Source organism: Abramis brama (assembly GCF_963993115.1).
Source record: "Abramis brama genome assembly, chromosome: 7".
NCBI lineage: Eukaryota > Metazoa > Chordata > Actinopteri > Cypriniformes > Leuciscidae > Abramis > Abramis brama.
Genome location: NC_139969.1, coordinates 32,705,648 through 32,730,182, shown reverse-complemented (window position 1 = coordinate 32,730,182; position 24,535 = coordinate 32,705,648). Strand labels below are relative to the sequence as shown.

The window sequence follows — 24,535 nt, the reverse complement described above, 5'->3', positions numbered from 1 at the left end:
CATGAATAAAAAAAATAGTTAAATATTGAATTTAATATATAATAAACAAATACAAACATTTAGTATATTGATGTGTTCTTTTTAATTGTCTTCATTTTGTTATGGTTCTTACTGTTGATGAACTGTCAGCAAAAGAAAGTGCTACAAATAAGAAAAAATGTTTTCATTTTTGATTTTGCTTCATTTATATTTCTGTTACGTGTTCAGCGTTTGATCTGTCTATCTAAAAATGACTGAATTGCATTCAAGTTTGAATTTAAGTATACACAAGTCTTCTTGTTCTACATTTCCAAACCTTGACATCAGTTAATAAAAGTCCAAGTTTGAATTATTTGTTTGGTTTCATAAACAGACAGGCAGTCTGTCATGAAGACAAGAAGCGAAGGATGCAGAGGGAGGTTAAAATTAATCTCTCTCTTCATTGGCCAGTTGTCTTCAAAGCCTTTTTAGGGTTTGAACGTGTCAATGGGGGATATCCCTGCACTCTAGTGTCCAGCACAAGTGTGAGAGAGAGAGACACACACCAAGGGACCAGGTCAGTTTAGCCTTAAAACACTGGGCACAATAAATAAACACAGATTGATGCTATTTTAAATATACTTGAATAATATAAGTAGAAATGTCAACAAATAGTGTCCTGACAGTGTATTCATAGACTGTATGCATGTGGCTTATGTGCATGTTCCACATGGCAGTGGAAAGTTCATTTGAAACACTCACGTGTCTGTTTTTAGCTTATTGCACATGACTGTTGTTTTGTAGCCAGCAGCTGGTAGGAAAATGCCTTTTTTAGTGTTGTCTTGTATGTCTCATATTTAAAACAGGACTATTGTAATATCTCTGCAGTTTGGGCTTTTGCTGATTTGTGGGTTTTTGTTTTTGACATATTCCTCTGCAGTTTATCGTTTTTGCTGCTATGAATGTTATATGTTCATTGACCTGTATATATATTTGTGATTTTTTGAGAACAACTGAAGCTGCTGTCAACTATTTATAAGAGGGCTTCTCAAATCGGTCTCTCAAGGTCCACTTTCCTGCAGAGTTCAGCTCTAACCTTGATCTCACTCAGCTGTCTGTAACTTCGAGAATCGCCCCCTATCCTCATTCACTATTCCCTACATTACTCTAATATAGTCCAAGTGAGTGAATTCGGACATTGAGTGTGCTGTTGGACGGCTGCCACTTTTGCATAGTTTGTGCTTGCTGATTTGACTCATTTGATCTTGAACTCTGGAAACTAGCATGTATAAACCTTAATTAAACAATTTAATAATCAATTGAAAAGTATGATATTACGCCGTACCCACATTGGACCAGCGGTTTGGGAAATGAACGGATGGATGATTCAGCTGCGGGCGTCATCTTCTGGCGAGACTCAGGAATTAATTTGGCACAACTCTCACAGTGCATTATGGGTATTCTTTAGCTGTTGAGTTGGGCCCTGTCCCAAATGGCACACTTTATATGCACTTACGGTCTTGTGAACTTACAATGACTGCCACGTGCGCCGCGTGTCAGTTAAGTCCATAGCCACTTTTCCATCATAACGTTCACTATGGTTTCGGACACCACTACAAATGGCTGTCCCCTCAAATAATGCCCTAGGGGGCGATTTCTGACACAGCCCTTGATTAGCTTTTTCAGATGTGTTTGATTAGGGTTGGAGCTAAAGGCGCGTTTACGCCATGCCGTAATTAGCATAATTACGAGATTCCAACTTGTAAAAAGCATTCACATCTTCATAGAGCTCATAATTACAACTTGGTAAGAACGTCACGTGGTGATTACGACATGGTGTTGTAAGGCCGGCCCAATCGGTCCAACGACAGTTTCTGACAGTTTTCTGAAGGTTTACTGCATGTTTACTGTGGCATGTTTACTGTTTACTGCATCTTTTCCGTGTGGCAAAGTCATTTAATTCCAATGAAACTTTTATCTAACTCCATTTTATCACAACCTCGAATTTAGGTTAGAATGCCAATTAGTTACTGGTCATTTATATAATAGTTTAGCAGCATTTTTGATTATTCTATTTAACTCTTTACTCTTATTATCCTCGTTCATTCGGGTGCCAATGTCGCAGAGGGTCCTCACACCGGCCGTTCATATTATGTGGGCCCACGATCACGAACTCATCAGTTTTGGGTCACTAAACAGAGGTAATTGGCTAGTATCTTAGACGGTCGTATTCACGCTTACTCTAAGATATTTTGTATAGCCCCCTTGGTTGTATACACTTGAATTAAAGTAACATTTTCTTTAGACAGAGGTCATGACCAACACTACAGATACAAGCCGACCAATATTACTTCTCTGGTAGTAGCTTTGGTTTGGTCATGCCATGGTTTCCCACATACACTTAACTAAAGTAACATTACTCACCCTATTTAGGTTGGTCGAGCAGCATTTTGCTGTCCTAAACGGAAATTTTATACTTAAAATATACTTAAAAGTACACTTGAATTAGTGCCAAATATTAGCCGGGACTCTAAAATCGCACTTGGTGTGCCCTATGCTGGACTCTAGTCCGTCACTAATCTGACCCAGATTTGCGGTAACAATGGATATCATACAACGTAATCTACTTAAAGTTAATCATTTCAGAGTAAATCAGAATAAATCCAAATGTAACAATTTATTATTAGTCAGTTAAATGTATCATGCCAATTACATAATCAATTTAAAGATAATAAATACAAAACATCAAATGCTCTGGAATAAAGATAAAAGATGCATAGGCTACCTGACATTAGAAAAATACATGGGAATGGGAATTTGCATTCAGAGTTTACACCTTTTGAGGGCAGGATGCCATTTGCCTAGAAGACACACCCTCCTCTGTAAGCAAGATATCTCCAAAGTCAAGTCACCTTCATTTCTATAGCACTTTTAACAAAATGGATTGTTTCTAAGCAGCTTTACAGTGATAATAGGAAATTACTGTAACAGATTGTTAAGGCTTTACAACAGCTCTAGGTTAAAGTTATTGTCCAGCTAAAGTTAGTTTTGATTGATTGATTCACTTCCGTTGCGAAGATCATTAGTTATTAACTTAGGTGCCGCTTACACAACACCGTTCTAACAGGAAAACCCTATAACACCCTTCCGCACAAAATGGGTGTCTGGTGCCTGGTGTCTCGAGAACGCACTCCCCTGAAATAGGTTTGAAGGTGCAAACGATTATCCGTTATCTCTGCGCAAACCTCAAAAACGCAAACCCACAGAAGTCGCACATGCGCATTACATGTTTAGTCCAAAGGTATGCGCGTTTGAATATATATGTGCACAGGCGTGTAGTCCTTCTTTACAAATCAACCCTCAATAAACTACTTGTCTGGCCTTAAAAAATTATAATACTCTTTTTTGTCGCGTCTGCATAGCCACGCATAGTCTGCATTTTCTGCATAGTCTGCATTTTTTGTCGCGTCTGCATAGCCACGTGAACCAGAATTATCCTGACAACATTTTATCTGTACTGAGGTAAAGAGAAGGGAAGGAGGCCTTCACAGGGGAGAGACTAGTTGACACTTCAGGACTGCGTTGTTGTCGTGTCCAGGTGCAGGTCCTTCATCAGATCTGGATACGCCCTGGATCTGGCGGACTGCGGTAAACCTCGGATAAACAGAGAGATCGCAATAGACGTGAAGGACTATAATGCGTTAAGAGCTCGCTCAAGTACTGGGGAGCTAAACCATTTAGTGCTTTGTAATCAGCAATATTTTAAAGTTTATATGATGTTTAATAGGGAGTCAATGCAGTGTTGACAGAACCAGGCTAATATGGTCAGACTTCCTGGTTCTGGTAAGAACTCGAGCTGCTGCGTTTTGGACCAGCTGTAGTTTGTTTATTAAGCGTGCAGGGCAACCACCCATAATAGCATTACAATAATCTATAATAATAAACCTTGATGTCATGAACGCATGAACTAATTGTTCTGCATTTTTCATTGAGAGCATATGACGTAATTTAGATATCTTTTTAAGATGAAAAAATGCGGTTTTACAGATACTAGACGTGACTTTCAAATGAAAGATTGGTATCAGGTTTCTAACCGATGACGAGGACTTGACAGAGCAGCCATCAAGTGTTAGACAGTATTCTAGGTTATTACGTGAGGAAGTTTTTTTGTCCAATAATTAGAATCTCTGTTTTTTCAGAATTAAGTAGTAGGAAATTGCTAGTCATCCAGTTTTTTATATCAGCTATGCATTCCATTAATTTTGTGAATTGGTAAGTTTCATCAGGGTGTGAAGAAATATAGAGCTGCGTATCATCAGCATAACAGTGAAAACTAATTCCATGTTTCCTAATGATATCTCCTAATGGTAGCATGTACAGAGTGAACAGCAACGGTCCTAGTACTGAGCCTTGTGGTACACCATACTGAACTTGTGATCGATGAGACATCTCTTCATTTACTGCTACAAACTGATAACGGTCAGATAAGTATGATTTAAACCATGCTAATGCAATTCCACTAATGCCAACATAATTTTCGAGTCTATTTAAAAGAATGTTGTGGTCGATAGTGTCAAATGCAGCACTAAGATTGAGTAACACTAATAGAGAGACACAACCACGATCGGATGATAAGAGCAGATAATTTGTGACTCTAATGAGAGCAGTCTCAGTACTATGGTACGGTCTAAATCCTGATTGAAAATCCTTGCAGATATCATTTCTTTCTGAAAAGGAACATAGTTGTGAAGATACTGCCTTTTCTAGTATCTTTGACAGAAAGTGTAGATTTGAGATCGGCCTGTAATCGACTAATTCTGTAGGATCAAGTTGCGTTTTTTTAACAAGCGATTTAATCATGGCCAGCTTAAAAGTTTTTGGTACGTATCCTAATGACAAAGATTAATTAATGATTTTAAGAAGAGGATCTATGACCTCTAGAAGCATCTCTTTCAGTAGCTTAGTCAGTATAGGGTCTAACATACATGTTGTCGATTTAGATGATTTAAAGAGTTTAGATAATTCTTCCTTTCCTATAGCAATAAATGAATCAAATTTTTCCTCAGGGAGACTACAATGCTCTGCCTGATGCGATACTGTAGTAGACGGTTGCATAGTTATAATTTTGTCCCTGATATTATCAATCTTATAAGTGAAGAAGTTCATAAAGTCATTACTGCTGTGCTGCTTGGAAATGTCTGGGCTTGAAGCTTTATTTTTCGTTAGTTTAGCCACTGTTTCAAATAAATACCTTGGGTTTTGTTTATTTTCTTCTAATAGGGTTGAAAAATAAGAAGATCAAGCAGCTTTTAAGGCTTCTCTGTATGCAATCGTGCTCTTTCCATGAAATGCGAAATACCTCTAGTTTTGTTTTCTTCCAGTTGCGCTCCATTTTTCTGGCTGCTCTCTTAAGGGCCCGGGTGTGCTCGTTGTACCACGGCGTTGGACTATTTTCTTTAATCTTCTTTAAGCGCAAAGGAGCAACTGTGTCTAAAGTGCTGGAAAAGAGAGAGTTAAAAGTTTCTGTCGAAATATCGAGCTCTTCTAAGGTATCTGGGATGCTGAGATGATGAAACTGATGAGGAAGATTATTGATAAAGCAATCTTTAGTGGCAGAAGTGATAGATCTAACATATTTGTAACAGAGTCGGCTTTGCAGCCTTGGCTAAATTAAGTTTACATAATGATCTGAGATGTCTTCGCTCTGCTGCAGAATTTCAACGGCATCAACATTGATTCCATGTGATAATATTAGATCTAGAGTATGATTACGACAATGAGTAGGCTCTGACACGTGTTGTCTAACTCCAATAGAGTTCAGAATGTCTTTAAATGCCAATCCCAATGCATCTTTTTCATTATCGATGTGTATATTAAAATCACCAACAATTAGTACTTTATCTGCAGTCAATATTAATTCTGATAGAAAGTCCGCAAATTCTTTGATAAAATCTTTATGGTGCCCTGGTGGCCTGTATACAGTAGCCAGCACAATCATCATCACATTTAATTTACACTAGATATTGTTACATTAAGCACCAACACTTCAAAAGAATTATATTTGAAACTAGATTTCTTAGTATTTCTGAAAATATTACTATAAATTACAGCAACACCTCCCCCTTTGCCTTTCAGATGAGGTTCATGTTTATAACCGTAATCTTGGGGGGTGGGCTCACTTTAACTGGATTTAAAGTAATCGTTTGGTTTTAAGCCAGGTTTCTGTCAAACACAGCACATCTAGGTTATAGTCTGTAATCATATCATTAACAATAAGTGCTTTTGAAGTAAGGGATTGAATATTCAGCAACCCAAGCTTTATCATTTGTTCATTTGTACTATTGTTTTTTTATTTGTTGAACATCATGATTTCGTCTTGCATGGGGATGCTAGTTTCTCAAGAGAGAGTTCAAATGTTCATTTCCAGAAACGTCCTTTGTCTTCTCGGGGAGTGGTCGTTCCTCAACCAGATGGCCCCCGCATTTTCTAATTTCTCAAGTCTTACAGTGTGAATGCAGCATAAGCTCTGCAGGAAAGTGGACCTCGAGAAATGTATAAATAGCCTACTATATTGACTCAAAAGAATAATAATAATAAAGCATTACAAGAATAGCTTAATGCCCAAACTGTTTTTTAACTGTCTTGTTGTTGGTTGTTTATTATTTTTATTTAAAAAACTAATATTCTTTCTTTCCATGCAGCCAGTATCATGTCACTATCACAGATAACGCCGACCCTCTTCCTGAGCGGGGCTGATGCTCCTATGAATCAGGCACTAATGACTCGCAAAGGCATTACACTCATTGTGAACGTGACCCTGTCCCACACCTGCCCCATGTACCCCGGTGTGGAGTGCATACGTGTTGCAGTGTCCGACCACCCAAATGCCCGTCTGGGGGATCATTTTGAGCACGTTTCAGCTCGAATCCACAACAACAGAGATGGAGGAACGCTAGTGCACTGCGCCGCAGGCATGAGTCGCTCACCGGCTCTAATAATGGCCTACCTCATGAAGTACAGAGGAGTGACTCTGAGACAGGCACACAACTGGGTTAAAGACAGCAGACCCTGCATCCGCCTCAACACGGGATTCTGGACCCAACTTCTGAACTATGAGAAGAAACTCTATGGTAAGAATACTGTGAAAGTAGAAGAACCACTGGATCCAGTGCCAATGCCCAAAACACCAAAACTACCTTCCAAGAACAGCATGAGACAGTGTCCTCCATCACCGAGGCAGAGACGGCTTAGAAGATTCACCTCTTTGGCACTTTAATCAACAATAGCAAAATGATCTTTTTGCCAAAAGTGGAGTTTAAATGTCCCATTTTCATATTGTAAGGGCAGTAGCCAAAGTATCACTATGGATGGACAGGACCTTATGCAGTGAAACAGACCATATCAGTACTTCAGCTTGACTGTTTTGTTTTTCTGCCAGCATTTGATTTTAAGAGTCTTAATAGCCATTTCCTCCTGGTTTCTAATGCATTTAACTTTTGTTTGTTCGTTTTTGATGTGGCCTGGTTGGAATTCCGGGAATAAATGTTGAAATGTTGTAGTATGTTGCATTATTTAACCAACAGAGGACACTGTTGGAGCATCAGACTCACATGGGCTCAGGGCTAATGAATGGGAGGTCTGCTCTGAACATCTTTATCTCAATTAATCTAAAGCTAAGTTTGCTTGAATTTCTACAGTATGATGTGCATGATGTTAAGACTCTGCAGCTTAAACATTTTTAAAACTTTTTTAAATTTTAAAAGTGCAATTAAAATGAACTGAATATGTAATTGTAATATTTGCTTGACAAAGTCTTGTTTGAAAGTTTTAAAAAGTTTTAAAGACATTTTGATCCACTTCAAATGTTGACTACTGTGTATATGTATATATGTATATATATATACACACATACACAGTACACACAAACAAATATATAAATATACAAAGAAATAAATCAAAGCCTCAAAAGCTTTGCCCTTTTCCAGAGCTCGGTTGCTCTGTCTGAAGTAAAACTCGCCTCCCTCATTACCATATGGACAAAGAAATGTAGAAATAAATAAATGTGAAAATAAATAGATTTTGAAATAAATAAATAAATATAGACATAAATACATACATTCCTAAATAAATGTGGAAATAAATGTCTAAATAAATAAATTGTGTAAAAAAAAAAAAAATACAACTATGCATAAATAAGAGAACAAAAGTATAAATGCACATTTATGTTTGTTTTTTACAGTACTTTGTTTATTTATTTATGTATGTATGTATGTATGTATTTATTATTTCACAAGTTTTGGCATTCCATCAAACCCCTGATAGATATTTATAAATTTATTATTATTATTATTTTAAATCTCTATAGTTTATTTTTAAATTGGCCTTATGACACAAGGTGAGCATTTCAGTTTTGGAAAAAGTCAAAAAAAGTCAAAAAAAGTCTCAGGTTATCATTCGTCACCTTTATAATACAGGTTGATCCCTCACAATCTCTCTTTTAATCATGTGTGTTTAGTGCTTTTGGCAATGTTGTGTTGGTGCTGAATGAGGGGAGAGAAGGCATGCTTCTTTGGGGAAGGGGGAGAGGGGGTGGGGGTGAATGTGTTGAAAGCTGAGAAAGACAGCGTGGAGAGGGGGGAGAGTCGAAATGTCTTGGATAAAAAAAAGGCACTTATTTATCCTGAAAAATAAATGTAATTTAGTTTTGGCTAAAAGCCTGCCATCTTGTGCAATTAACAGGAAACAAGTTGGCCAACTATGTTTTGGGAAAAAGTGAAGTGTTTGTGTGAACCGGCCCGTGTGTTTCTTTGTCTCTTTGTTAATGAGTCACTGCTTTCAGTGAACCCATCATGGGATAAATAAGCATGTCATTACCACACACTCATTTATCTTTCGGCACATTATTTGACAGCAATCCGTCCTTGTAAGGTATTGCAGTCTGACCACAAATGATATGTTAGATGTTTCCCTGGAAGGTACAGCAGAACATTCATTTGGATGGTGTGTGTGCGTGCGCGTGCGTATGTCTGTGTGTAGTAGAGAGAGAGAGAGAGAGAGAGAGAGAGAGAGAGAGAGAGAGAGAGAGGGCACAGTGCCAAACACCAGGCGCCACTCTTCCATTATGATGACCTCATCCCCATCCACTACTGGAACATATCGCCTACATTCATCATCGCTGAATGTAGTGTTTGTGTTTCATGCACAATGAAATTCACATAATACTAAGAGTTGTATGTTAATTGTGTAATAAATGAAGCTTTATTTTTATTGCTAAAATGCTGTGGAAACGAGACCTAAATAAGTTGCTGCTGGTATTAGGGTTTTCTCAAGATTGAAGAGAACAGAACTGAATCAACATTGAACTGACTTCAGCTGAATAATAATATTTATACGAAAATGTTTCTGTTTTCCAAAAAGTTCAGTTAGAAATTGCAAAACATGAAAATGGTTTATTCAGCTTAAAATGCATGTTGAAACACTTTCTCAGTAACAAGGACTCTTTGATTAATTAAATCACTGTATTCGCTGAAATAAATTCCCAGAGATGGTTTAAGCAGTTATAGAAGTATTTATTGCAAATATACACAAATATCAATATTGTTTCAAAAAGCAAATGCAAATAAATAAAACTTCAACCCTATTAGGAATGGAATGCATAAACATACCACATGAAAAAAATACATACACCTCTATGAACAGTTTAGAGTTGCTATTATTTTGGAAAGAAATGCAGCTGTGCAACCCTGCTGCTATTTGCAACAATGGTAAAGATCCTTATACACAGAGTCTCTTTTAGATGCTCATTATGTAATTATTCTTATTATTATAATTGAATACCTCATCTAATAAAGATGTGTATTTTGTCAGGACAGTGAAACCTGTTTTTTATTGGTTTGTGCTTTGTTGGTGTCCTCATATTCCAAAAAGGATGCCAGAAAACAGACTGTCTTGAAGAATTGTGAGGGCTGAGCCTGTCCCATTGTCAATGAGAATAGACACATACTCTCCAGCCTGGGAAAAAAGAAATGATATACACTAATGAAGCTTTATGTTTATTTTATGGTCCATGAAGAAGAAGAAAAGTTATTAGATATGTGCTCTTTGTAGCTATGGTTGGTTCACCATTTTCAAGAAGAGTGTATATGTAATGACATTGTCATGTGGTTTAACCGTCAAGTTTAAAGTAATAACCTATTTTCCTACAAAGATTTTAAATGTATTTTTCAAGGTAAGAAGGTATGAATTTATAAATCATTAGGTTTTGGGTGGTTGTGCCACATGACATTTCACAAGCTGAATTAACTTTGCCTAACATGGTCATAAAAACTTCAAATTAAGATATTTTGAAAAGTCTTATTGACCTGGACTCACAGTCATGAGGGTCTGTAGGGATCCTTCCTATGATTTTTTCTTCTTCGGTATGCTAACTGCACTTACATGACTACATTTTTTTTTCCTCTAAGAAATAATAATAAAAGACTCCAAACTACTTCAAATTGTATTCTTTAATAATGCCTTTTTCTTCATTATGATACCAAATATGGAAATTTTCCCAGGCCTTTGATTTCTTTAAGCATTATTGGCACAAAGGATTCCAGTAATCTGTATAGTTCTTGTTCAGTTAAATATGCTTTTTATGATTTGTGTTAAGCTTGTCAGTCAGTCGTACCTGTAGGTAAAGAGTACCGGTCAGGAGAATGCTGAATACTCCTCCTGTGGCGCTCACTCCAGTCACAGTCTCGAGAGACCTGCATCATTATAAACACATTAATCATGGTTTGGGATTCATTTGCTTGACTAAATGTGTGGTGTTCTAATAACAGTTCAAACGGTCAGTGCTATTCATGATCATGGACCATTACTACTCACACATTACTCTGACAAAGAGACTCTATGCATATGGAGGTCTTGACACTGTCTCTCTGCCTGGCATTAGGCTTCTTCTGAGACTCATTGGATTCTAAGAAAACACAAACACAGATACATGATGCAAAGTTTGAGGGATTGTGACAGGCAAACTCCATTCTCAGTAGTACAGGCACCCCACCCCTGTTCCACTGAGCTTTATCTAAGGGACAGACTGTTGGAAGGGCCACATTTACCACACACTCTCTAAGAGACAGCATGATGCAATCAGGAATAAGTCATTGCATGTGCTTCAGCTTGCAGAATTATGCTATGAAGCTTATCTTTAGGGGCCAAGCCCATAGCCCATATTGTATCTGGTAGTTTTCTAATTATTATTTTTCCCGAATGGGAGTCAATGGCAGCCCTATCAATGGAACATAGGATGAAATTAGGCACACTTGTAGTGATGGTAATGAGTAGTAATTGTACCAATTTTGGAGTCTCTAGGACAAACTCTATAGTGCCACCACCAGTTCAAAAATTCAATATTGAAATGCAGTGGCGGCTGGTGCTAAAATTTTTTTTGGGGGGGGTGCAACAAACTGAATTATTAATCCAGGACTGAATGTAGGCTAATTGTTAAATAACAATTTAACAGTGATAATAATGTAGCTATCATTAGCCTAAAGTTTAGCTCAAACTTAAGCCGGTAGGGTTGGGAAATAGCCAATTGGCAAATAAATCTGAATTTTTGGGCTAAATGGCGATGTATGGTATAATCTGAGTATTTAATTATTATTTTTCTATTTGAATAAAAAAAAAAACTGTATTTAATTTAAAAAAAAATAAATTTAATATCCTGATCAATATTGTCCTACAAACAATGTTCATATTGAAGGTTATAAAAACAAACATAGTGTAACCTTGCTGTCTATCTGCAGTCTATCCAAAAAAGGGGTCAAATCACATTACATTCTAACATTGCAACATTACAATCTAAAAACAAAATAATGCTTTTTAAAGAAGTAGTTAAATTTAATAAACAAAAAAAAAACAAAAAAAAAACAAAACAAAGCTAATATCATAAAAATACACATGTAGGTTTGAAATTCTTTAGCACATTTATGTTCACCAACAACAACAAATATTTTAGCTAAATATATTTATAATTTAGTGCTAATGTATATTTTAGTCAGAATAATTGCGCTCCTATTCTATTGCGCTCCGTCTGTTCGGCGCGCATGCACGCGGCGGCGCTCGTTCACGGAAGTTTAGCTTGCAGAAAGCTCGCCCACTCATGACAGCAAACTGGAAATATTGACTTTCTAACATTTACAGATGGGGAATATGTCCGTGAAATGTAAGTTATGCACTGAGGAAATTATTGGATGTCACTTCAGCTTATGGCTAAATATTATTAGAGGTATATTTGTTTCCACCAATCGCTGCACAAGTGAAGTTGTTTACGTATGATGACGAAAGCACGTTAGTGCGAGCCCTCCCGGAACCCATAGAGAATGCATTGCAGTGCCTGCAGTTCGAAAAAAAAAAATCTTTGAATGTAAGTCTATGGGAACACTCTGGGCGATTTTCGGCCATAGTGAAATCGCCCAAAAAGAGGCGGTACTCCACAGAACGTGACTTGGCGCTGATTGGACTATATCCAGAGGCAGAACAACAGTGAGTGACTGCTAGCTAACTCTGTGGTTAAATGAGATTGTAGGGGTGTAACAATATATCGTGTCACAATATATCGCAATACAAACATGCAACAATATGTATCGTGGATAGTGACAATTACCCTGTGAGAAAAAAATAAATTTTTCAGAGTCAGTACTACATTAAACTATTTACAACTATATTACGTTGAATATAATGTATAATAATGGGGGAATATTAGTGGGTCCTGATAATGCTTATGTTATAAGTCTTATGTTACCAGTAAAAAGTGGCATACATTATTTAAAATATATCTAGCTAGTGACAGAGTGCAAGCATATTCGTCTAAAATAATTCTGTATTTTCAGGTTCAGAATCATGAATACATTTATTCTGGTGTCACCATTGTCCAAGCCTGTTCATTTACACCCACAATGTTATATCAAATTTAGCATTTAATCAACAGTAAATTTTTTCTTAACCTTTTATTATATGTCTTGGAGTATCGCAATAATATCGTATTGTGAGTTCAGTATCGTGATATGTATCGAGTCGTGAAATTAGGGTATCGTTACACCCCTATGAGATTGTGATTGAAAAAGTCCCTTTCACACTTTGGTGGTGCGTTGCCCGATCGCCCTAATGAAGAAACCGCCGCTGTTGAAATGGTTATAACATTTGAACCCTTTGATCTAGAAAAAATTAAACTTAGTACACCTGATTCCACTCATTATGATGATCACAATCAATATCTTACATTAAGACTCCACCCATAACAGTAGTGGCCATTTTGAAAAGGACAGTTTTCAGTTTTTTTGCTACTCCTCATGCAAATTTTGTTCAATTCTTACGAAAATTGCCTCAGATGATCTTTGGGACTGAGACGCACAGAAAGGACTGAACAGATTTTTTTTATTCATCTTTGTTCAAAAGTTATGGTGTCGCAAACTTAATGAGGTCGACCCAAAATTGGTTCAGAGGCTGTATCCCGGCCAATGTTTGATCAATTGAAACGAAAATTGGTACGCTTCATCTGAACCATGATCTGAGGGTCCATGCCAAATTCGAGATCGGCGCCACCTACAGGTCATGAGATCTGGAAAATGGCTATTTTGGCCAATAACTTTTGAACAGTTTGGATGTACCACGTGTCCGCCATTTTGAATTTTGTTATAAATTACAATATCTTTTAAACCAGGGGTCTCCAACACGTCGCTCACGAGCTACCAGTAGCTTGTGGCTTGATTGGAGGTAGCTCGCCAAGGGCCGTTCACATATCGCGTCAAGTTCGTTATTTCAAATAATTGAAGCGTACGCGCTCATTTTTTCCAGGCGCAGCGAGTCAACATGAAGGATGGGAGTGCACCCAAACACTACGGGTGTTTTTTTTCTTCTCCGTAAATAAATCTTGTAGCAGAGCTACAGCAAGCGTTTTTCGGTGGTGGAAATCCATTAGCTATTAAAACTTTTGTCATTGTGGAGAGCGCAGTGCATGGTTGCATAGCAACGACAGACGCCACGGGAAAATCGGACCGAATTTTACTATTAATAATAAAAGATAAGCTAATGACGTGCATTGTAAATGTCAGTAATTTTTGGAGTCATTCTTTTTATAAAACTGATTTAAAGGCTGAAATATGCAAGGTTTATCTTTTTATAAAAACTTTTTTGTCAAAACTTTATTTGAACTTGTACATGTTAGTATATAACATGTTGCAAGACACTCCTTTAAAATCTGGCCATCATTTTTAATGTTATTATTTTAATGTTTATGTAAACAAAAAGTGCATATTGATGCTAAGTTTATTTGTTATTTGCTGGTTTTCGACATAAAACTTGGTGAAATGATTTTATTGTATAGTTTTAGTACTTTTTGAACAGGATTCTGTGATAACCGTGATAATTTTGGTCACTATAATCATGAAATGAAATTTTCATGCCATTTCATCTCTAGTTATCATGCACTATAAAATCAACTATAATTATGTGTTTTTACAGTATAATATGCAAAGTACAATTTTCTATAATTTTTTTTATCTCTGATTCTGTTCTTTCCTCTGACATTTAAGGGTGACATATATAGGCCTACAAAACTATTTTAGGTCTAAAACAGTTTGGATAGTTGTTAATATGAGAGTTATGAGACATCATTTAAGATATTTAAGTATTGTATTACATGAGTAGCTCTCGGCCACTTTCATTTTTAAAAAGCAGCTCTCAAATGAAAAAAGGTTGCAGACCCCTGTTTTAAACTGTTTATCATATCTTTAAAAAAATTGGTATGGATCATCAACAGCATGTCTTGAAGGTACATGATAAGTTTGAACAGAGCGCCATCTAGTGTTCCAAAGATATACGTTTTTTTTTTTTGCAAAAACGTCTATAACTTTTGAAAACATTGTTTGAAATTTGATTGCTTTATGTCATTATGTTCCTTGGTTTATGCCAATTCTGATGATATCTCATTTGTCATTTTCCAACAATGTGACTGTCCGCCATATTGAAGTAAATGCAAAAAAAACGTTTTTTCGCTGCTCCGCCTTCAAATCTTCCTCAATTTTGCCCAAAACTTGCTCAGATGTTCTTTGGACCAAGCCGCACAGAAATGACTGGAAAGGTGTTTGATAGGTGCCACCGTTCTCGAGATATTCCTCTCTGAAGTTGACCTAGTCTGTGTTTGTTGTCTTATGCTAGTTAGCTTAGCACGCTAATTGTTTAGTATGCTAACCAGTTGCCATTCTTTCTAATGTGGGTCTTCAGCTATCAGGTTAACCATAAGCTACATTAGCATGCTAATCTGGTTAATATGTTATGGAACTTTTTTGTGAACTCATTCTCACACTGAAACCTCTCCTCAGCAGGCTGGTGAACATGCATGAGTGATTAGCTCAACGTGTTACACCACGGATCACGAATGCTTCGCATCGTGGGTTCGCAACTCAGTGTAACACGTGCCCAGACCACATGAGGTACTGTGGCAGGAAAAGATGCAGAAGTTGCATCTGTTCCAGGCATTGTGCCCAAGAATGATCTCATCTGAAGCTGTCACATACAACATGCAGTGCTTTTATGTACAAATTCATAGTTCTTCTTCTTCCAGAATGGTAGTCAATGGCAGCCACTATGAACCACAAGTAGGAAAATTATGAAAAAGTAGTAATCTGACCAATTTTGGATTATTTTTAATTTTGACTTGATTCTCTCTTGAAACTATTGAATTTCAGCAGCTGTGTAAATGCATGTCTGCCAAGTGGCACAACGAGATGAGTGACGAGATGATTTCTGCTGTTTTTGCTCTTCTGGCTCTGCATTGTGCTATAGCCCTTTCAGTGGCTTGCCCCGTATCGCTGCTTGCAGCTATATTTGTTAGTTTTCTTCATCATCATCAATATTATTATTTTTCTTCCGTATGGGGTGTCTATGGCAGCCCTATCAATGGAACATGAGTAAATGATGAAATTTGGCACACTTGTAGTGATGGTAATTAAAAGTAATTTGACCAATTTATGGGTCTCTAGGACCAACTCTATAGCAACACCACCAGTTAAAAAATTAACTATTCTAATGGTTATAACTTTTAAACCATTTAATCTAGAAAAATGAAACTTAGTACACCTGATTCCTCTCTTCATGCTGATCACATTCAACATCTTACATTAAGACTCTGCCCATTACACTAGTGGCCATTTTTAAAAGTACAGTATTCCGTTTTTTCGCTACCTCTCATTCAAATTTTGCCAATTCTTACGGAAATTGGCTCAGATGGTCTTGGACCGAGCCACACAGAAATGACTGAACAGATTTTTGACATTTGCTACAGTTCCCGAGAAATAACTTTCTGAAGTCAACTGTCACTGTGTTTGTTCTCATATGTGCCTAAATGCTTGCTGTGCTGTTGTGCTTACTTAGCTGCTGTGCTTACAGTACTTGCTGTACTTTTTGCTTGATGTATTTGCTGTGCTTACAATGCTTGTGGTGTTTACAGTACTTGCTGTGCTGCTGTGCTTGATGTGCTGCTGTGCTTGATATGCTGCTGTGCTTGATATGCTGCTGTGCTGCTTTGCTTACAGTACCTGCTGTGCTTGATGTGCTTGCTATACTTTTTGATTGCAGTACTTGATATACTTGCAATGCCTTCAGGACTTGGCCTAAATGGCAGGGGCGTAGAATTTAATAGGGATGCCAGGGACGTGTCCCTACCAATATCCAGTGACCACTGATTTGTCCCTAGCAATAATTTTGATAAAAAAATGTATATATATAAATTTAATTTATATATAACCCCTGTTGTCCGATTGTGTCGTTGTTTTTATGTATTACTTATTTTATTTAACCTTTATTTAACCAGCCGTTCTGTGAAAAATGCGCAATTCCTGGTACACAAACGGTTAATAGATCTGAGTCCCGCCTCCCGAACCTACATCGCTAATCCGATTGGCTTTGTTTTTTCTTTCTAACTTGTGAGAGGCCGTTGCTACATTTGGTTGTGTGAAGCGGCAAAGCTCCTCCGAAACCAACTCCGAAGTGGCAAACCTAAATGCTTGTGTGTGTACACACTTCTTTTTGAGGGGCACTTATAGTGAAAGATTGTGACAACCGGCTATTTTATGTGTGTTCACTAGTTTAAAAGGCTTACAAATCTGCCAAATCATATTTCTAATTAAATCTAGTGTTTTGCACAGGTTTCTGTGAGGGTAATGTTCAGGGGTGGGGCTTGGTCTGTTGAAGGCTTGATCTTGTCCCGTTTGATCAAGTTGAAACCCTTGTCAGGCTGATTTTAGTCATCCTAATCTCATCAGCTGAGGCTGAAAGAAGTTTCAGTGCTCTTAGGAGACTGAAAACATGGCCCAGAACAAGAATGGCACAAGTGAGACTTAACAGTATTGCTGTGTGCCATGTCCATCAGGACAAACTGGACAATGTTGATGTGAACCAAATATGCCAACAGTTCATTTCTGTTAATGACAGATGTAGACATGTGTTTAGCTCCTTCAAATAGCAAGGAACAAGACAGTAGACACATTGGCATTAACTATTGCATTGCACTATGAACAGAGTAAAGGTAAGTCTTGGTTAAACCGCCTCCTTGTCATTATTAGTTACCTGTAACATTACAGAATTCATTAATTAACATACTGTTAAGGTCAATATAGACTTAAAACCTGAATACATTGTCGTATTAATTTCCTGAATCCTCAGCTTCCGGGGATGTTGTCACAGTATGTGGCTGATAATGACCATGGTGACAAACCGGTAGGGAAAGGAAGATGAACTGAGTTGGCTTAGGCGGGACAGAAAGCCTCCTGGGCGTTACTGGCAATACAGGAAGCAAGGGAGGTGCTGATAGTTCAGGAAGCCAGGGAGGATCGGCCTCCATGACCTTGCCTGGCCTAGCCATCGCTGGAATCTGGTCAGGGGCTGGAGCCATCACTGGACTCTGGTCAGGGGCTGGAGTGGATGTGTATGTGGCCCAAACACACATAACAGCAGCAACATAAATGGAAAGGACCACCTCTTCAATCCCAGCAGGGCAGACAGGAAGGGCAGGCTCTGGAATTTCACTCACTGGAAAGGACAGTGGAATTTCACTCACTGCAACAGGCTTAGGATCTTCTCTAACTGGAATGGACTCGGGAACAACTCTCACTGGAATGGACTCGGGAACTTCTCTCAATGAAACGGACTCTGGAATTTGTTTCACTTGGACGAACTCAAGAATTTCTCTCACTGGAACAGATTCGGGAATTTCACACACTGGAACAGGCTCGGGAATTTCACTCACTGGGATGGACTCAGGACACGAGATCCACAGGTGGCTAGCACCCACTCCATGAAGTCTGCAAAGGTCCCCCGAGCACCATCAATGGGCAGGCGTGCCCTCGTCTGCGCAGTAAGGCTGGCTAGGTAAAATACCTTTAATAAGCGTCGGGAAACTACGTCAGGCACGCCAAATTCCTTGTATTGTCCTTAAGGGTTATTCCTTGTTGTTCAAGACAGAAGGAAGTTCTAGTTGGACTGCTGGCAAGTCCATACCTCAGTCTTTGTCTGGGTCTTGTGTTCTGTCACGGTATGTGGCTGATAATAAAGCGCACAACGAGGAATTAAACAAAATAGTCTTTTAATTGAATAATAAACAGGAGAAGACCGAGGAGAAACACAACCACATTACTCAAAGACATTAACAATTCAAAACAAGGAACTAACTGAAATAGAGGGCTTAAATACAGAGCAAACAGATGGAGAAACTAACTAGACACACCTGAATTGAGGAACCTAATCAATTAGTGACCATGGTGACAAACATTTGATTTCAAAATCAAACCTACGCCCTTGCTAAATGGAACAACTTAATTACCTGCCAATGCATATTGTTTAGCTTACAGTTACATGTATTCCTTGCATACTGCTACATATGCAAAGAAACAATGTGTCAAATGAGTTGGATGCCTAAAAACACAATATATTCATGATTTAGTACTACTTAATAAAGATCCACTTTCCTGCAGAGTTTAGCTCAAACCCTAATTAAACAAGCTAATCAAGGTCTTCAAGATTACTAGAAAGCTACAGGGTAGTCAGTTTGAACAGGGTTGGAGCTAAACTCCAGAGATAAGAACCCCTGCTGTATGACATACTGTGTCCATGGACACCAATGTGCAACCCGTGGACACTATCCCATAAGGCCACGAGAGCTGGGGAGCCATCAGATTAAAAAACAACTGCAAGCCAGTGTTCAAGGCTGGGAAACATACCTTTAGGGGTACAACAGCTTGTCACTGGGGCAGTTCCCTCAAAAGTACACCTACTGCACCTCCCCTACACCTAAATCTGCACTATGAATCTTTGTTTGTAACACACAATTTTATGTTTCAACCACAGATGGCAATAGAGAGACTATATGGCAGCTTTAAAGTATTAATATATACCCTTTAGGGCAGGGATGGACAACTCTGAACCTGAAGGGCAATGTTCAGCTCCATGCCAAATCAAACACACCTGCCTGTAATTTTCAAGTAATCCTTGAAGACTTTGGTTAGATTTTTCAGGTGTGTTAGACTAGAGATGGAGCTAAACTCTGCAGGACAGTGGCCCTCCAGGACCGGAGTTGCCCATCTCTGTTGGATAGGGTACAAATACATTTCATGTAAATAAGTACAGTGGGAGTCCTTTTGAAGTTTTGAAGAAACTGCCCATGAAAAGCTAGTCTAAAGGTAAAAAAAGTCACAATCTGACAATATAAAGAAAGCACTTAGTATACAGAAATGTAGATGCAATCTCTGTTTTAGGACTTTAAGTTTTAGAGCTGGTGATGTCGATTTTCTCTCAAAAACACAATGTGCCGAGCACAATGTTTTAATATAAAATAAGGCTGTTACCATATTTTCAAGTTCAGGAGCATGAAGTTTAACCATAGTTTAACCATACTGGTTGATAACATATCTGAATATTGGGGAGATTTAAGAAATACGTACCGAGTAGCAGACTAGCTGTGAGCTGATAGAACCCAGACACTGGAGCCGTGTACCGGCCACTGCTGGCGTTAAAGCCCTGTCCTCTCTGATGGAACTGCTCTGTATTTGAGGGCTGTTTGAGGAAAACACACAGAAATGGAATATTGAATATGCCTTTGCCGATCTCTTCCTTTGCCAACCCTTCTCCACTGCTTTACCAGTCTGTTTCACCATCAGCCAACGCTAACATTGCTGCTAAACCAATATCTAGAATTTAGGGCTACTTCAGGCAAAGGAAAGCCTAATTAAGAGATTAAATTTAATTTCTCAGCTCTGGGATATGCTATATCATGGTTAATAAATGGAGTAGTGTTAATAAATAAACACTCACAGTGTTGAAGGGCTGGAGCTCCTGCAGACTGCGACGGTGGACCAGCAGGTTGTGGTGCAGTCGGCAACGGAAAGCCGTGGCCACACGAGGAGGTTGATCGCAGAGCAAACAGTGAGTTCCTACCATCTCTGAGTTGAAAGATAATAGCAGGATTATAATGTTCCTTTGTCAAAAGCACAATTAATTCCCATCTGACTGCATTGTTTAACACAGGACAAGGTATAACCCAGTAGACTAGGCACTCTCTCAGACACAGAAACACTGAAATACAGCCAGTGGAAAATGGTTGAGATTGTCTTTGACCGACACTTGGCTGCAAAAAAATTCATTAAACAATCTCACGGTGAATAGAAGATGTAAATATTTGGAGTGTTTGAGTGTGTGTATGAGCAGACAGAGTGGATGGAAGTGTGAGGGAATGAGAATGCTAGAATGTATAAGCGTGCGGCGCCACTGCACTTTTCTGTGTGAATAAGAGCCTTTATGTTTTATATTGCTGTCAGAACAGCCTGCAGCTCACTGCACCAGAGCACAAACAGACCTGTGTCTGCTTTCCTGGCAATGCTCCAACAATCATTCCACACACACATGCACACACACACACACACACAAAATCTGGAATCCGTGGAATTCTTTGGCCAGGCCAAGTCAAATCCACGTCCTGGAAAATTACACCTATTAAGAGATCAGGCCAGCCCACAAACAGACTTGCAGCCGCCCCAACAAATGAGCATGACAACACACATCCCAAACATCAAGCAATGCTGAAAGTGATCTAGCCAAAACAAAACACATACAGCTGTTAAAGACCACTAAAACCGACATATTCCAATGTTTAACAAACTCTCTGAAAGGTGTTGATGTCAAAACTTAATACTTAATACCAGTAGAACTAATTTGTGCACCTGCATCTGGAGTCTTTGTGTAGTTTGAATCCATCACTCTGAAAAAACTATTACACAAGTGCACTGAATCTTTAGATGGTGCACGGTGTAGACCAAAGGGCAACCTACAACCTACAAAGTCACAATAGTGTTTATGAACACTATGAACAGTGGTTGTCAATCCTGGTCCTGGAGACCCACCTCTCTGTACATTGTCTCTCTTATCTGACACTTTCTCCTGAGAAGCTGGTGATCTGAATCCACTTATCAAATGGAATCTTAACAAGTTTTAGATCTTGCTCAGGTCTGCCAGATGGATGTATCATGAGATTTATTTTCTGTTTTGTATGGTACAATTGGTAATGGTGTGTGAATGGGCCAAAAATCCCAGTATACCTTTCAGTTTGACTTGGAAGTCCTGTATCAACTCTGCATGATGAGGCAGTAGGGGGCCTGGAGGACCAGGAGGCCCCTGGGGACCAGGAGGGCCTGGTGGACCTGGAAGGCCATGCTAGACATGTAGAAAGTTACATTGCATAATCAGAGAAATCCATCTGAAGGGGTGAAGGATTAGACACATTCTCATAGTAGACATGTTATTACAAAGGCCTCATTAGGTTTATTTGTGTGTGCTGTGCTAAATCTGTGTTCATACAGATGCACTAGACTTTATAAAGCCTTTGTTCAATATATCAATGCACTGTATTAATAATATTCACATGGTGTGTAAGTAGCAGAGATTACCTTGGAGAGTTTTTTATTTCCTTTTGGTTTCTTATTTCCACCCTTGTTGGAGTTGTCCCTAAAGACTTTCCATGTCCTGTGGGGGCTCACGATGGTTATGTCGGAGTATACAGTCTCCTGTAAAAGTTAAGCATCTCAGGGCTTTAAACTATGTAAGCAAACTTTCAATAGAGCAAATATGCAAACTCTTCCTGTAGAAAGGGATCAGTTTTTATGATCATTCTACATATATCCTATCATTAGATCATTCTACATATATCCTATCATTAGATCATTATAGATATATCCTATCATTACAAATATACTTTCCATTTCATTTCATTTTGTGTGTGTGTGTGTGTGTGTGTGCGTGCGTGCGCATATATATATATATATATACACACACACACACACACACACACACACACACACACATATATATATATAGCAGCTAAAAAGAAACATTCCTGTTTCAGGATACTATATTTTGTAAAAACAAAGTGAGCTTTACAGGATCATTATTGGAAACGGTTTAAATAATGTTTTTCATGCTTGTTCAGTGAACAACAAACAATTATTACACATGCACCTGTGGAACAGTCCTTAAGACACTAACAGTTTACAGGTGGTAGACAATTAAGGTCACAGTTACAATAACTTAGGACACTAAAGAGACTCTGGGAAGCACCAGGAGAAAGATGGCCAGAGTTCCTGATCACCTGTGTGAACATGCCATAGTCCTGCTGCAGCAGACATGAGGACTGCAGATGTGAACAGAGCAGTAAACTGCAATGTCCGTAATGTAAGAGGCCTAAGAGGCCAGTGCAAATGGGAGACAGGAAGGATAACGGATCTGAACGTCTTTGCAGTGCCAAACCACATGTAACCATATGCAAGAACTGGTGCAAATTTGGTGCAGTCCATAAGGATGAGATGCACAGTAGTATTAAAGCAGCTGGTGACTGCTTCATTTTTCAAGCTCATATATTTGTGAAATTTGTTCAGTTTATGTCTCAGTTGTTGAATCTTTTTATGATCATACAAAACACAAGTTTGTAAACACAAGTTTACACTGAGTTTGTATAAAGTTTTTTTTTTTTTTTTTTTTTTAAATAAATAAATATTCCCTTTTCACACCCATAAAGTAAAAAAGATTTGATTCACGAGATTTCACAGTGTCATTGTGTAAGCCTTGACAGGTGTACAGCAGGTGTGTGTATGGCATTTGACTTACAGGGCTCTCAGTGCTGACTGTGTTGTTCTCCTCCTGGAGCTCCAGACTCTCCTCACTCTCTTGTGTGGTGCAGGCGGTCAGCAGTAAACTCAGCAGAAAGGCCAGCAGTGCCCCTCTTGCCCCTCTCGTCCCACGCCTGAGCTTCATCCTGCAGTGTCTAACTCACGTCTAACTCACTCAACCCCTTCTTAGTATCTCAATGCACAATTTCCATTCCAAACCAGAGAGGTGACCAGAAGTCCTGAGGGTAACACAATGGAATCGGCCCTTAGAAAACAAGGATATCCAAAAAGTGGAGGTGAGAAATTAGAGTGCTGGTTCTTCAAAGTGAACACGCTTTGAAAAGAGTCCTTTAGCTGATAGTGGCACTTGATGATTTGGTCTGTGATCTACCAATGTTCTGCTTTCATTTCCGGAGTGGTTTTTTGAGATGGAGAAGAAAATCCGTCCTCAGATTAGTTCATGTTTTGATTGTCCTCAGCACGGAGAGTTCAGAGATCCATGAGAGTTGTCCATAGGGCCTCACTACTCTTCTACCCATTCACAGTCAGTCTGTCCCCTGTGACAGCCAAGATCCTCCGTGCCTCCTGGTTATAGTCTAAACTGTCTGAGCTTGAGTTATGGATGTTCAGCGTATGTGTTATAGTCACCCACTGTGTGTAGGTGTGTATTCCATAAATACATGTGTGTGGTTATGTGAATGTATTTGTTGATTGTTAGTGTCTGTTGCTGAGTTGCGGTGTGATTACCTGTGATAAACCCTGTGTGTGTGGTACACTCAGTCTCTCTCTGTGGGTGGTATCTCCACTTCTTCTCTCTGTTTTAATAGTGTTTGATTGTCTTCTGCTTTTCCCTGGTGCCTTTGCACAGTTCCGTCTGTTTATATTTTCAGTAACTGCTTCAGTGATGATAGTTTTTTTTCTTTTTTTGCCGGTCAAGGTCCCCTTTGCCAGGCTCCAGTTTATTCCACATCTATGTCAGTGGCCCTCTCAGAAAGGATTTTTCTGTTTTGAAGGGCTCCTTTTCGCGCTCCTCTCTTTTTAGCTTCCTCTCAGTCCAGACTCCTCCTCCTCCTCTTCTAGTTTGTCAACTCCTCCTGATATCTGTCGCTGGATCTTGACCTGTCAACTTTGTCTCTCTTCAGCCTCCATGCTATTTATCTGAACTCTCAATTTATCTGATCTCTCTCTGTCTCCTACACTGAGTTCCTTGGTCCCTTCTTTCGTTTGTCTTGTGTTTAGCTCATTCGTGTGTCTCTGCCAGCCCTTTCTCTCTCCGACATCCTCAGCTGCAGGGTCCTAGTGCCTCTTTTATGGGTTGATACAGTGGTCAGAGATGCTCTGAGATGATTTCCAGTGATGGAAATCTAACAAATTTAAAATGTCAG

General features: G+C 38.7%; 2 protein-coding genes across 3 annotated transcripts; one reads left to right on the top strand and one right to left on the bottom strand.

Moving 5' to 3' along the window:
- Positions 1-458: 458 nt before the first annotated feature.
- On the top strand, positions 459-7,514 carry LOC311086568 (dual specificity protein phosphatase 18). 2 transcript variants are annotated; one of them, XM_084119514.1, is made up of 2 exons: positions 459-535; positions 6,660-7,514. In XM_084119514.1, exon 2 carries the CDS (start codon positions 6,668-6,670, stop codon positions 7,232-7,234), a length of 567 nt encoding a protein of 188 aa, XP_083975640.1. In that variant the 5' UTR covers positions 459-535; positions 6,660-6,667; the 3' UTR covers positions 7,235-7,514. The 2 variants fall into 2 exon arrangements, with proteins under 2 accessions (XP_083975640.1, XP_083975639.1); XM_084119513.1 differs by lacking the exon at positions 459-535 and adding an exon at positions 2,074-2,159.
- Positions 7,515-9,506: 1,992 nt separating this feature from the next.
- On the bottom strand, positions 9,507-24,432 carry LOC311086984 (erythroferrone). The gene is made up of 8 exons (XM_084120246.1): positions 23,149-24,432; positions 21,936-22,052; positions 21,588-21,702; positions 20,308-20,435; positions 19,938-20,049; positions 10,828-10,918; positions 10,628-10,706; positions 9,507-9,969 (listed from the first exon to the last, which is right to left on the bottom strand). Exons 1-8 carry the CDS (start codon positions 23,293-23,295, stop codon positions 9,871-9,873), a joined length of 888 nt encoding a protein of 295 aa, XP_083976372.1. The 5' UTR covers positions 23,296-24,432; the 3' UTR covers positions 9,507-9,870.
- Positions 24,433-24,535: the final 103 nt, after the last annotated feature.

Coding starts and splice junctions, on each gene's coding strand:
- LOC311086568 (XM_084119513.1), top strand. CDS start 2,075: ATGTCGCAGAGGGTCCTCACACCGGCCGTTCATATTATGTGGGCCCAC. Junction 2,160..6,659: donor TTTTGGGTCACTAAACAGAG/GTAATTGGCTAG, acceptor CTTTCCATGCAG/CCAGTATCATGTCACTATCA.
- LOC311086984 (XM_084120246.1), bottom strand. CDS start 23,295: ATGAAGCTCAGGCGTGGGACGAGAGGGGCAAGAGGGGCACTGCTGGCC. Junction 10,919..19,937: donor CACAGCTAGTCTGCTACTCG/GTACGTATTTCT, acceptor GTGTTTTCTTAG/AATCCAATGAGTCTCAGAAG. Junction 9,970..10,627: donor CCGGTACTCTTTACCTACAG/GTACGACTGACT, acceptor CTTTTTTCCCAG/GCTGGAGAGTATGTGTCTAT.